We start from the raw sequence: 13,211 nt of genomic DNA, 5'->3' as shown, positions 1-13,211 counted from the left end.
ACAGAGCAGTTCCCTGCAAAAGCCTTGCAAAGGTTTGGGTCAAGGCGGGAGGCAGGGAACTACCTATGGGCAGTATCCTGACTTGCCTCCTCCAATGCTCAGATCCATATCTACCAGAGAAAGAAAAATCCACCTTTCTTAGGGTTCTCAAAAAAAGACATGGTCTTGCCAAAACTAGATTATCCTCTTCCCTTCTGCACTCAGTCCCATAGAGGCAGGGTTCAATGAAATCGAATGAGATGAAATGCAAATATTGACAGTGCTCTTGTCCTGGAGGGCACTTGGCTCTGGAAGTGGGTAATCTGTGTTTCCGTCAGCCTTCCCCTTGCTGAAAGGAATGGAAGGGCTGGGGAGTTGCTGCAGTACTGCTGTCCCTGATCGGGTCACAGAGGAGAGGTGAAGGAAGACTGGTGTGGCAGCCAGTTCCTCCTACCACCCCCAGGCTACCCCCACCTTCCTGCCAAGGAAGGCAACCCATGGAGAGGTTCCAGGGAGCACTTTCCCTTTCCCTTCCTTGTTGGGTGGGAGAGAGCTTTCAGCAGGCTGCCCTGTGCCATTCATATCTTGTATCCTCCCCATTACACACTGGGAGCAAGGGCTTGTCCCCAGGCTCCAGAGGGAAGAGTTAGCAGCTGCCCTTCTGTAGCCATTCAGGACACTGCAGTCTAAATCAGTAAGATTCTTAAGCTGCACTTCTTAAACTTCAAACAACTGCAAGGGGCCCAAGTCCTCATTCTGAGGGAGGACAGCAGGCTTTTGTAATGAGGTTGCTTATGTCCTTTGTCACTTTGGCAGGGCTGTGACACATAACCTGTGAGACCCAGCAGAGCTGCTGGGTGTGGGGACAGGTACTGTGTGGCACTTGTTGCTTTGGTTTGCACAGCACGACATGAAGCTGCCCTGCAGCTCTTTAGACAAACTGCTGCCAGATCATTGGAAAAACACTGGGAAAGGCTTAGCCTGATAGGATCTTGTAGAGACAGCAAGCTTTCTGTGTGCTTTGCAAAGCTTGGATAGACAAAGCCAGCCCAACACCACTTCCTAATCCTGCTTTGCAACAATCAGCAATTTGGCTGAGAGCAGCGCCCAGCACAGCAGCTTTGGTTCCTAGTGCCTCATTGTCACCAGGTCACATAACAGTGCCGTGTGGAGTTTGATGTTCTGTTCCCCAGCAGAGGGGTCCTGTTGTCTGTTGTGTGTAGGTTGTTGTTTCCCACATACAGCAGCAGGCATTCATGGTGGAACACTATATGCAAGCACTGTACAGCTGAAGGAGTGGTCTGAAAGTACAATAGAAGACTTTGGGGGCTGATGTAAGTTGTCAGCTAAACTGGTTAGTTATTCCCTGACACCACATAGCAGGGCTCATGTAGGTCCTCATGCTTGTGCAGTATGAAGCCCTATCTGTTGTGTGCCATTAACCTTTACTGAGGTGAGCCTAGAGCTTAACCACTCATCAAGACAATCTAGAGTGAAAACCTTCCAGGAGAATCTGTATTTGGTTTATAAATGTTTAAAAAGATAGTAATTTAGACCTGCCATTTGGAATGTTGCTGTGAATGAATTAAAGGTATGACCTTCAAAGAGGACCGATTAAGGGCACATGAAGTGCCCTTGTCCCTGCAGGCTCAGAGGAGAGCAGGTAACTGCATGATCTGAGGAACTCATGGGTTAATCACAGTGAGATTAACACCTTATTGTACAAATCTAGATTCTTGTTTGATACCTTCTGTACTTTAAACCATCATTAAGATTAAAGCCAACATCACCCTGAGACCTAGAAGGTCAGCTGATATGTCTGAGGGCAGAGGAGGATTCTGCCTTGGTGGAGAGGGCTGGCTCCTGGTTCCCTGAGCAAGAACCCCTCTGGTTCCTCAGCTCACTTCAGAAAATATGAGAAGATGGGAATGGAGATTGTGGTTTGGAGCTGGTGATCCAAATTAATCTTAACTGGCTTTAAAAGCCAGTTATAACTTTGCTCTACTTCTGGAAAGCTTTCAAAAACAAGCACTGAGTTCAGTTAGAGTTTAAAAGAAGTATTTTGGAGAAGCCTTTACTCATAGGGCAACACTGAGAGTGTTGTACCTGGAAGCTGTAACAAAGCAGGTACTGTGACATTTTCTGACTCAGTCTTTGTCCATTTCCTCTTTCTTAGATGTTTCTTCTTGCAGGCCCTGATCTAAAGGAAAAATCCTTGTGTGTTTGTGCAGTTTCTGTTTATCAGCCATGGCTCACCTTGCACATTTTCCGTGGTCTCCTCAGTCTCCTCCCTCTCACTGTTTCCAGACCTTGCATATCAATCCACATAGCTGCTGGTTTGTGAGCTGGCTCCAGGCAAGGACTTGCTGGTGCAGTCACTCCAGTTCTGCCGCCCTGGTGCTGTGGTGTGGGGCTGTGCTGCCCTGCCTGCCTGCTGGCAGCATGTGTCAGCCCCAGAGCACTGTACCGGGGCTGAGTCACAGAGGAAGGAAGATTCTGGCGGAGCCTTGGCCCTCATTGTGTTTCTTGTGCACCCGGAGCAGGCGCTGGGTTGCCTGTTGCTTATCTCATCGGTGGGTTGTTTACTGATATAAGCAGGGACTTTCTGTGCTATTGAGACTGAAATAAAGTTCCTGATGAGTATTTTCATCTTGTGTGTCCCTTCAGGAACCTGTTTGTACGCAGTGAAATCATGAGCTCATGTAGTTGGAGTGTGGCCAGTCTGAGGGTTTGGGTTTCTTCCCAAGCCAGGTATCCTTGGAAAGGGTATTTAGGTCTTGCGTGTTCCTGTCCACAGAAATCCATCAGCCATAATGCTAGATACTGGTGCAGTCATTTATCTGATTGTTGCTGAAGTCCAATTGTTGGGCTTCAGTCTGTTCTCACATAAACCAGATCCATCCTCTGAGGTCTAGGGGGGTTGAAGAGGCCATTCTGGAGCGTGGCCAGTGGTGAGGGCAGCGTGTTGGGTCAGGCAGGTGCTCACCCAGCTGTGAGTTTCTTTACTCACCAGAATATGTACTGAGTGCGGATAAAATGTCTTTTTCATCTTGTCTGTCTCTTACATATACTGTATTAGTCATATATTTTACAGCTATTACTTTAAAATGCCATAAAGCCCTGAAACAAATGTGGTGGCCATTACTATGTTTAGCTTTTCCCAGATGAGACCCCTGGTTCCCAAGCAGTAAGCCTCAGAGAACATGTGGAAGTCTGGCATGGCTTTTTTGAATAGAATGTTTCCATATCCCACACTTCAGCCAAGCACCTATCTCCGATGATCTCCAAGGTACTCATGACAGTTGGCACTAGGCTTTTATACAGCGAAGTTTCTGTGCGGGAGCATGTCAATCTAGAGGCTAGTAATACTTGAGGAGAAATTTCACATTTTAGCTAGTGAAAAAATAATTCTAGGAATCCAGTGAGGAATTTACTGGACATAAAGTGGGATTCATCATTCAAGGCACTGCAGTATTCACAGACGAGTTTAGAGTCTGTTGCATAGTCTGGCACTCATGTTAGAGAGGGAAGTGTGAGTATAATCTTAACCCTCTTGACAAGTGGTATTTCTGTAATACTTCTGAATTAAATGTGAAGCATCCTTCAGCAGGAAAACCCTGGCTTTGGGCTCTGTAAGTCACATGAACTACTCTTAGCTTTTCAAATTTGAGCACCAGTAGAAAACAGCAGAGAAAACGTTTTCTGAATTGTAGATAATGGGACAAGGAGTGAAAAGGAGGTAAAGGGAGGAAGAGTAATTTCAAAACCAAGTGTGGGAAGGGGGTGTGGTGGGGGGGTGGTTTTTCTTCTAAATAATCCAATTCCAGCAGCTCCCTACCACCAGTTTTTGAAAGAGGGTCTTGGGTAGGAACTGCAGCAGCTCTGGGGTTGAGCAAGGTGGTGAAGCGTGGTTCAGGAGCAAGCCTATTAGTCCTGCAGACAGGGCAGGGAGCCAGGCCTCTTGCAAATAACGCTATACTTAAACTCTTAACTATATGGATTTGCAGGGTTTCCTCATGTTTCCTGTAGACTGAGGTAGTTTTGAAGTTATGAAAATACAATTGTTTCTCGCTAGAGAACAGGATTTAAGCTGCCTGGGAACAGCTGCTTTATGAAGGGAGGAGGTTAAAAGGCATAATCATGATATTTTCAGAAATGTTTAAGTCCCTTTTTGTGTAATAAACCCCCTTGAGGTTTTTGTAATATATTAACAAAGTGAATATATTTCAAGTAATTGATGCTGCTTTTGCAACTTAGAGTGGGTTTACTTGTGATTTCTTGGTGGTTGGCAAGCTGGTTTGTTTTAAGTTGAGTGGGAACAAATGGCAGTATTAATTACCTCCTTCTTTAGCCAGTCTATCCATGGCTATTCACTTGTTTGCAGCTTGTTGTTCCTGAGAGGTCAGTCGCCTCGTGTGTCCTGTCTCATTGCACAGCTCTTGTGGCACCTTCTGGGCTGAGCCGGGTCAGCTGGCAGTTGTCTCAGCCTCGCTGCTGGTTGACCATGTGTGTTTCATTGCTGGAAATAGTCATGCTATGTCTGACTCCTCCTTAGTTTGAAGCAATATTGCATTGGGAATGGAAATGGAAATTCTATTCAGACTTTTCAATTAAAAACAAAACCCAAGACTGCTTTTAAAATTAAAATTAGGAATTATCTCTTTGTTGAATTCCTTAGGAATTTCTCAGTTATTAGTATCAAGGGTCAGATGATAAGAGCTCTATCGTAAGCCTTTTCCATGCTGTTACATCGAAGAGTGGGAAAACCCCACGGCCACAGTAGCTGTACGCATTCCTCAGTTACCAGCACTCATAAGGAAGCAGGAGTGAGAAGTGGGTGGGAAGCATGGTGGAAGGGGTGGCGTGGATGGTGCCCTGCTCACTGCTCCCAGCCTCTGGCTGCTCCGTGTGTGTGTTACCTTTTGGAAGTAATAGCAGTAACTGCCTGATTCTAAAAAGGTATTGAAGCAGGAGTTACTTGTAGATATGGACTTTGAATTTAAAAAATTAATCATTGCATACAAATGCCAAAGTATCCCTAATATACTTTGAAAGTGCTAAAACAACAGGATGGAGCTGTCATTGAAGTCAATTTAGAACTCCTTCAATGAGGAACAGCATGGTATCTCTCAGAATTGTTGTAACAGTTTTTTTGGGCAGCTCTTGTCCTCAGCACTGCTCCCAGGCCCATTCATAGGAGCAGACTGAAAAATAAGCCTTCAGGTTAATGATTCATGTGCCCTCCTTATGACCAATGTGACGGTCTTTGATAGTTGAGTTGCATCATTTATGGGAGATAAAAAATAAGTCAGATGTCCATGTGACCTCACATGCAGACATCAGTCAGGGCTGTTGTGTTCTCTGAGGCATCATCACATTTCCTGTCTGTGTCATTTCTATGCCTGTTACTGTTTCAAGTGTAGATGGAAATGCTTAAGAGCTTGTGGTATTAGAAGGGAACTATTGGCTTTACACTGAAGTTTGGGGAATAACTTGCTCTATTCTAATTCTGTCCTTGATTTCTTGCCTCACCTGACAGTTGGTTTTTAACTGCTCTTTTTCCCCAGGACAGAAAGAGGATTAACACTACCTTACCTGGTAGAAAAGATTTCCCTAATTCCCAGTGAGAGGTCCTTACACTGATGCACACGTGTGTAATGAATGAGGTGCCACAAAGGTGGCAGTAAAAAGTCTGTGATGATCATTGATTGTTCGTGTAATTTTGTCATCCTTCTCTCATTAAAGCTACTGTACTTTGTATGTCATTTATAGATGTGAAAGACTCGAAGAGCAGCTAAATGACCTGACTGAGCTCCATCAGAATGAGATCCTCAATTTAAAACAGGAGCTGGCCAGCATGGAGGAGAAAATTGCCTATCAGTCTTATGAGCGAGCCCGGGATATCCAGGTGGGTCAAAGAAGCAAGGAGACTCAACTCCTGCCTTCAGCCTGCTCTTTCTGTAGCTCATTCACTTTTGAAAGACTTCTGTGGTTCAATATTTGGTTTTAATTCTCGTAGCTTTATTGCTAAATAAAGTTCGGTAAGGGTCTTCCATCTCTGACCCTCGGGTATCTCTCCAAGGAACTTCTCTTGTGATGGCTGTGCCCATGCAGCAGCAGCAGGCTCACCTGCGGGGAAGCCTTCCCCTCCAGTTTTAATTCAGGTGTAGCAAAGTGGAAACCTGCAGCTGTGTTTTGCACAGGTTTTGGAGGGCTGTGTTTGAAAGTGATGGGCCATGACCTAAGCACCTTTTTTACAGTAATGTTTCCACTAAGCAGACCCTATGATGTGTTCCAGTGTCACTAATTTTACAGTAGGGGTCACATATAGCTAAGGGAAAGTGGCTTTGGATATCCACTGCATTGAATCAGAAAACAATTATTTCTGCTGGTTTTGCCCAAACAAGGAGGTGTTTTTAAAAGAGAAATTTCTTTCAGTACACACAAGACCAAAGCTATGGAAACAGAGGTAATGAAGCTGTAGGGTGTTCCACAGAGCAAAAGATGTGGGAAACCATCTGGGCAGATGCTAAATCTTAAAAAGAAAGGCCTGTTCAGAAATGGGTCTATCATCCATTTTAAGTGATTGTTCTGCTAGTTTTAGCAGGCATCTCTGTTCTGATTGCTGATGTGAGATATTTATAAGTGTGAGCAGCGCACTGTGGGCCAGAGTTCTCCCTCTTTCCAGCCCCTCGAGGTGCTGCAGCCAGGTGATTTCCTCTGCAGACAGAGCAGGCTGTGCTTTTGGCATGCTTGTAGGTCCAGCTGCAAGCCCAGTTCGGTCCATGTTCTTCCAGGCTGCCCATGGTTAGAACAGGCTGAGCACTTTTGCCCTGTGCTTTCATGGGCTGTTACTGAAGAGAAGCCCTCATGTTTCATTGACCTCCACTGACATCATGCAATGACAGAGAAATGTAACAGGTGACAATGACCTTTAAGGTGAGGTTAAAATAAATCAATGTCTGTGGACATTGATGCTGTGGCCTCTGATAAATAGGAGCCTTCCCCTTGGGGGTATGCTACAATACTCAGGTTTTGTTCTCCTCTGCCAAGAAGAAGTAAGGTTCAAAACTTAAATTGAAGTGTGGATTTCTCAATAGTTGTTTTAATCTTCACTAAAAGTGTTGAATCATAAAGCATGAACTTGCAAACGAGGTCAGACTGTTCCTCAGCATTGCTGGGGAAAAGGTTAAGTGTTGAGTTTTCTTGCATGAAAAACTAGTTAAGAGCATGGGCTGATGCTGCAGAGGACCAGAGTCCTGGTTCCTTTTGCAGTGATGAGGTTGAGAGAGACTGCTACTTGCTGTAGATTTCCAAATGTTCCCTGATGGTGGCCTTTATGTCTGAGAAAGATAACACTGAGGGAGCATTAACAGAAAAGTTGTAACTTTGTATCTCCAAGAGCAGAGATGTCTCACTGCATTAATTACCTTAAAACCTCTCTTCTCCCTAGCCCACCCACCACATGACATCAGTATTGTATTGTGGATTGGGTTGGTCCTCTTGAGGTTCAGCATGGTGAAATGTCCATAAACAATCCATCCCCAAGTCACAGAATCCCAAGGGTTGGAAGGGACCTCAAAAGATCATCTAGTCCAACCCCCCTGCAAGATCCCACAGGAACTTGTCCAGGCGGACCTCAAATATCTCCAACACAGGAGACTCCACAACCCCCCTGGGCAACCTGTTCCAGTGCTCTGTCACTCTTACAGTAAAGAAGTTCTTCCTGATGTTAACGTGGAACCTCCTATGCTCCAGTTTACACCCATTGCCCCTTGTCCTACCACTGGATATCACTGAAGAAAGCCTAGCTCCACCGTCCTGACACCCACCCTTTACATATTTGGAAACACTGATGAGGTCACCCCTCAGTCTCCTCCAAGCTAAAGAGACCCAGCTCCCTCAGCCTCTCCTCATAAGGGAGGTGTTCCACTCCCTTCATCATCTTCATGGCTCTGCGCTGGACTCTTTCAAGCAATTCCCTGTCCTTCTTGAACTGAAGGGCCCAGAACTGGATGCAATATTCCAGATGCGGCCTCACCAAGGCAGAGTAGAGGGGGAGGAGAACCTCTCTTGCCCTACTAACCACCCCCTTTCTAATGCACCCTAGGATGCCATTTGCCTTCTTGGCCACAAGGGCACATTGCTGGCTCATGGTCATCCTCCTATCCCCCAGGACCCCCAGGTCCCTTTCCCCTTCACTCCTTTCCAGCAGGTCAACCCCCAACCTGTACTGGTACATGGGGTTGTTCTTCCCCAGATGCAAGACTCTACACTTGCCCTTGTTGAATTTCATCAAGTTTCTCCCTGCCCAACTCTCCAGCTTGTCCAGGTCTCGCTGAATGGCAACACAGCCTTCTGGTGTGTCAGCCACTCCTCCCAGTTTAGTGTCATCAGTGAACTTGCTGAGGGTACACTCGGTTCTCTCATCCAGGTCATTGATGAAAATATTAAACAGCACTGGTCCCAGCACCGACCCCTGAGGGACTCCACTAGTCCCAGACCTCCAGCTAGATGCTGCCCCATTGACCACAATCAAAAGTCAAAAGTTTAGAGATGTTTTGTCCAGGATAGTCTCTTCCTTCTACATAGTTTTGGTTTGCCTCTTCCTAGAGGCAGTTTCATAAATCTCATGCCTCTTACGCATCTCCTAGACAGCTCCTTTCTCCAGCCCCTGCAGTGTCACCCAGAGCTATGGCAATGCTACACCATACTGCTGTGCGGCCCCAGCCTTAGTGCTCCTCAAACTTTCCCCTGTGCTCATGCTCACTAAGCAAGCAGAATGTGGCCAAGCCTTTTTGGTTAGTTGTTTCTGTGCACTTAGTTTTCTGCCAGGTTGACTAGAGAGTTGAATGGGTTGGATAAGCACAAGCAAGGCTAGAGATGAAAATAGGAGGCTCTGGGAATACGCATCCCAGAAGAGGAGGAAGAGTGCTTGCCAGACACAGCACCTTTGTCGCCTTGGTGGTCCTTTGAAACCAAAGCAGAAGTGAGCAGCCCATCAGGTAACATCCCCCTTTGTGGCCAAAAGCTGATTGCTGAGGGCTGTCAGCATCCTGCTTCCTCTGGCTCCCATGGTAAGGCAGGAAGGATGGTAAGGTCTCCGGTGATCATTGCACCACACATGCGGGGACAGGCAGCTAGCTGACAGTGCAGAGTGGCAGCTGAAGCTTTTAAGGAAGCCTGACTTGTACCCAGCCTGTCACCTTTGTCAAGCCTCTCTGGTGTAAATGAGATGGTGCACTGCAGACTGCAGCACCTACCTAGTTAATGAGGGGCTCCTCACCCTCCTTGGCAGAGCTTCCTGCCCTCCTGCTGCAGGATATGAAATCGGTGCAGTGACTCATGTCCTGCTTAAGGAGGGTGGCCCTGGTCTGGTCTTGTTGTTGGGCTGGCCACCATGGGGTGGCCTGTGGGGCACTGCAACCCAGTGGTGTGTTCTTGCTGGCAGGAGGCACTGGAAGCGTGCCAGACCCGTATCTCCAAGATGGAGCTGCAGCAGCAGCAGCAGCAAGTGGTGCAGCTGGAGGGGCTGGAGAATGCCACGGCCAGGAATCTGCTGGGGAAGTTCATCAACATCCTCCTGGCCGTCATGGCCGTCCTCCTCGTCTTTGTCTCCACTGTGGCCAACTGTGTCGTGCCCCTCATGAAGACTCGCAATAGGACGTTCAGCACTTTATTGATAGTGGTTTTCATTGCCTTTTTGTGGAAGCACTGGGATGCCATCACCGGCTACTTGGAACGGTTCTTCTCTTCCCCCAGATGATGGTGGCAGGAATCGGCTGCATCGCGTCCCCAGCGCTCTTGGTGAGCTCACGTGGCAAAGATTAATCAGCAACTACTGCGCTGAAGTTTTAAAGTGTCCGAGTGAATTTGTTTACATTTAGAATAACGTTTTTTCTCTGCAAGACGCATTGCAATAGTATTTTTTAGATTTTATTCCGAAACTTTTTGGCGAGAATCCTGGATAATTTTTATGTAGCATGGTTCTCTTTGGATGCAAATCTTAAGATTCTTTAAAGTGTACAAAAGAAATAAATAAAATACAGAAATTTGGAGCATACCAATGGGCAATTTAAATTGTGGCTTGAACTACTGTACTAAACCTGTCAGGAAGAAGAGAACGTGGTTAGCTTAAGATGCGCAAAGCTAAATCTAGTGCACAGCCTTGAATGATGGTACCACAGCAAACCTGTAACACTAAACCTTTACTGTGAAGTCTGCTCACATTCCATGTCCAAATGTATGCGTTCAGAGTGGTTTCTTTCCTTAACAAGAGAAAAACGACAACCTGTGGATCTCCTTCCCAGCTCAGCGTCTGGGTTCGCCGTTTGTGCTAACCTGACTTACAATAACTTTCTGTAAGGCTGCCTAACTTGGCTAAGCAAATGAAGTGGAAGCCTCATGCCATACACAGTAACTGCACAGTTGTGCTACAGTATTTTGAAGTAGTCCTTGAAATACTTACCTTTAAGCAGAAGCCCTTGGTCGCACTTTTAAGGTTTTTTTTATATGTGTATATTCACAGATTAAAAGAAAAAATCCGAACAGCATACTTGAAGAGTGTAATACTCCAACTCTCAGTGCTTCCTTATTGTTTCTAATAGGATTTTTTATTATTATTATTATTATTATTATTATTATTGGGGTTTGGTTGGTTTTGGTTTTGGTTGTTGTTTTTTTTTTTTGAAGGGGTTGGGAGGGTCATTACTTTTTTTTTCCTTTTTTTTTTCCTTTTAAATAAAGAAGTGATGTTTTTAAATGAAGAAATGCGTGAATAATTGTGAGCCGTCTTGTCCTGAAACAGTTTTGAGGATGGCAGAGGGTAGTTTCTAGTGCCAGCCTTGCTGGAGTGCAGCACTGTTCATATGCCATTTATCTGCCTCCTGAGTGTACAGATGCAGCATCATGAGAAACATCTGTATCCACCCATTGTTGTCATGCAGGGTTTTTTTCCCCTCCTCCCTTTTCCAGATGTGAAGGAAAGTGTGTTTATATTTCTCATTTGCTTGTCATCAGTCAATCCTGGCCTCAGGATAAGAATAAGGAATTTTTGTTCATTCCTTCCTGGGGAAAAGACAGGTTCTTTTAAGGAAAGAAATACTAAACCAACAGCTCACTTTAAAGAATGGTTGTCTCAGAAGTATCTTATTTAATTTTTAAATAACCCCCTAAAAAGTGAAACCAAAGTTTTCCTCCTGTCAGACTCTGGTAAGATTATTTGTGTGTCTGTGTCAAGGTCTTTGTATGCTGTATTTATGTGGTGTGCCATAGAGAGCATCCTCTTTCTCAGCCATGGGGACAGGTACTGGGTGCAAATACCTTTCCAAGGCTCTAAAGGGAGTGTCAGCTTCAACTGTAACTCTCACATCCTAGCTGGTCATCATCACGTGCTGGTGGTGGTGATCTGCTGCTACTGACAGCCATGCTTTGTGTGCAGGGAAGCTGCGTTCACTCTGTGCTGGTTTTTTAACTGGTGTCCTTTTCACCAAGCCAAGGTTCAACTTTGTCCCTGTGGAATCCAAAAAGACTCCAGGATTCTCTTTCAAAGTTAGATCTTATCTTTAAATTAGGTCTTACTTTTCCTTCCTTCCAGGCTTATGTTCCTATTAGAAACCAGATGTTGCTCAAGTGGCCTAAACCAATTGAAGTCATACATATACGTATATGGGACATGCACATCACATGTACGCACACAGAAGCCTGGGGTTTTGTGCTGTGATGCAAATTCTGGGTTCTGAGAAATTCCCTCAAAGTAGGTAAACAACTTTGAAGGTCTCTGATTGTGAGCAGGGACAAGTCCTCCACCATCCCACCATTCTTCTCCCTTCAGAGATGCTGTGTTTTGTCTATAATCACAGGAAACTGAGGTACCCCCTCCCCAGGTACCCCAGCACACCCCTGTCACTATGTGCACTATCTGCTCCTGTCCTACTTAAAACACAAATTGCCAGTTGCAACTCACTCAAGCCAAAAATAATCAGCTTTCTACAGAGTTGTAGATAAAGATTGCATAAACATTCCCTCCCTCAGCCATGCTTCCAGCTATTCTGTTTAGTACCCTTCATGGGCTGATTCAAATGATACAGGTAACTATCATCTTCCTGTTATGTAGTTTCTGTCAGAAACAAAGGTGTGAATAACTCTAAGAACTGGTTTGGCACATGACTTTGTTGCTTTTATTTCTGAAACCCTGCCTTTGCACCCATTTTTCTCAGTTTTGATCACGCTAACATTGCTCAAGCAGGAAGGAGTTGAGAGCCAATGGATCTGGACATGCAGTGCCGCTCATCTGTAGTATTTGAAGGAAGTGTTTGTCCCTCCTTTTGTTTATATTCTAATTTAATTTAGTGTCTGAACTCTGTAGTCTTCAGTAAATACCACTTGCTACTCTGCCAGAAGGCGCAGGCTTAATAGAAACTTATCACCTCAAAAGTGTTTGGTGAAGGCCATGTACATATGGTTCTGGACAATGTCTGTCTGTCTATCTGTCCCTTTCTCTCTCGACAGTTTCTTCCATTCCAGAAAGTTGTCTGCAGTAATGCCATTATGATGCTGCATCCACATCTCATATCCCAACACAACTGCCATGTGTTTCACCTTTTGCATTAGCAGAATGTTTTGGGGTTTTTCTCCCTCTTCAGTTTGAAGGTCTGTGATGATTTCTGATAGCTTAACAATGATTATATTGTTGGAAATGTGATTCTAGCTTTAAAGCTCCCTTTCTTTGTAAGTGGTTGTGTTTGCTTTCTTGATGAAGCGTTTCTGGATGATGTGTAGAAGACAGTTCCACTACGGGTGTGTGAGTGTGTGTGTGAGTACCTTTCATTAGCCTTCCTTAAACTTTCTAGTGACCATCTCTGAGTTGCAGAATGTTTCCCAAAATACTTTGTATTCAGAGTTGAAACTATTCTGAAGTTGCTTAGATATGTTTAGCACATAACAGCTTGGCTTTATAGAAAGGAAAGAGGAAAAGAGTTCAAAAAGCAGCAGCTCTTCATCAAAGTTGGGGTTCAAATAAATTTCATCCATTTCTCTCAATGTAAAGAACAAAGAAAATCTTGATGCAAAAAAAATTTACCATTTTAAATTTTATGAAGTTTTCTCTCAGGCTCCTTAGTTTAATTTAATGTTACTCAGCATGCTCACAGCAAGTACTGAATTGATCTGTTCCAATCCCATGAATTCTTAGGGTCTGATCAGATTCAATGTTGACTTCTGTACGTGTTGCA

General features: G+C 44.9%; 1 protein-coding gene across 9 annotated transcripts in view; it reads left to right on the top strand.

The window, feature by feature from the left end:
- TMCC1 (transmembrane and coiled-coil domain family 1) overlaps positions 1 to 10,042 on the top strand; it is an 86,641-nt gene extending 76,599 nt beyond the window's left edge. For all 9 annotated transcript variants that reach the window (XM_031046068.2, XM_031046063.2, XM_031046067.2 and 6 more), the window contains 2 exons: positions 5,752 to 5,887; positions 9,431 to 10,042. In XM_031046068.2, coding sequence (XP_030901928.1) covers positions 5,752 to 5,887; positions 9,431 to 9,745 — 451 coding nt within the window. In that variant the 3' untranslated portion in view covers positions 9,746 to 10,042. The remainder of the gene's footprint in view (positions 1 to 5,751; positions 5,888 to 9,430) is intronic.
- The last annotated feature ends 3,169 nt before the right edge of the window (positions 10,043 to 13,211 follow it).

The sequence above is a fragment of the Melopsittacus undulatus genome, chromosome 9 (genome assembly GCF_012275295.1).
Source record: "Melopsittacus undulatus isolate bMelUnd1 chromosome 9, bMelUnd1.mat.Z, whole genome shotgun sequence".
NCBI classification, from domain to species: Eukaryota; Metazoa; Chordata; class Aves; order Psittaciformes; family Psittaculidae; genus Melopsittacus; species Melopsittacus undulatus.
The sequence above is the reverse complement of the archived record's forward strand: the minus strand, read 5'-3'. Positions and strand labels throughout refer to the sequence as shown.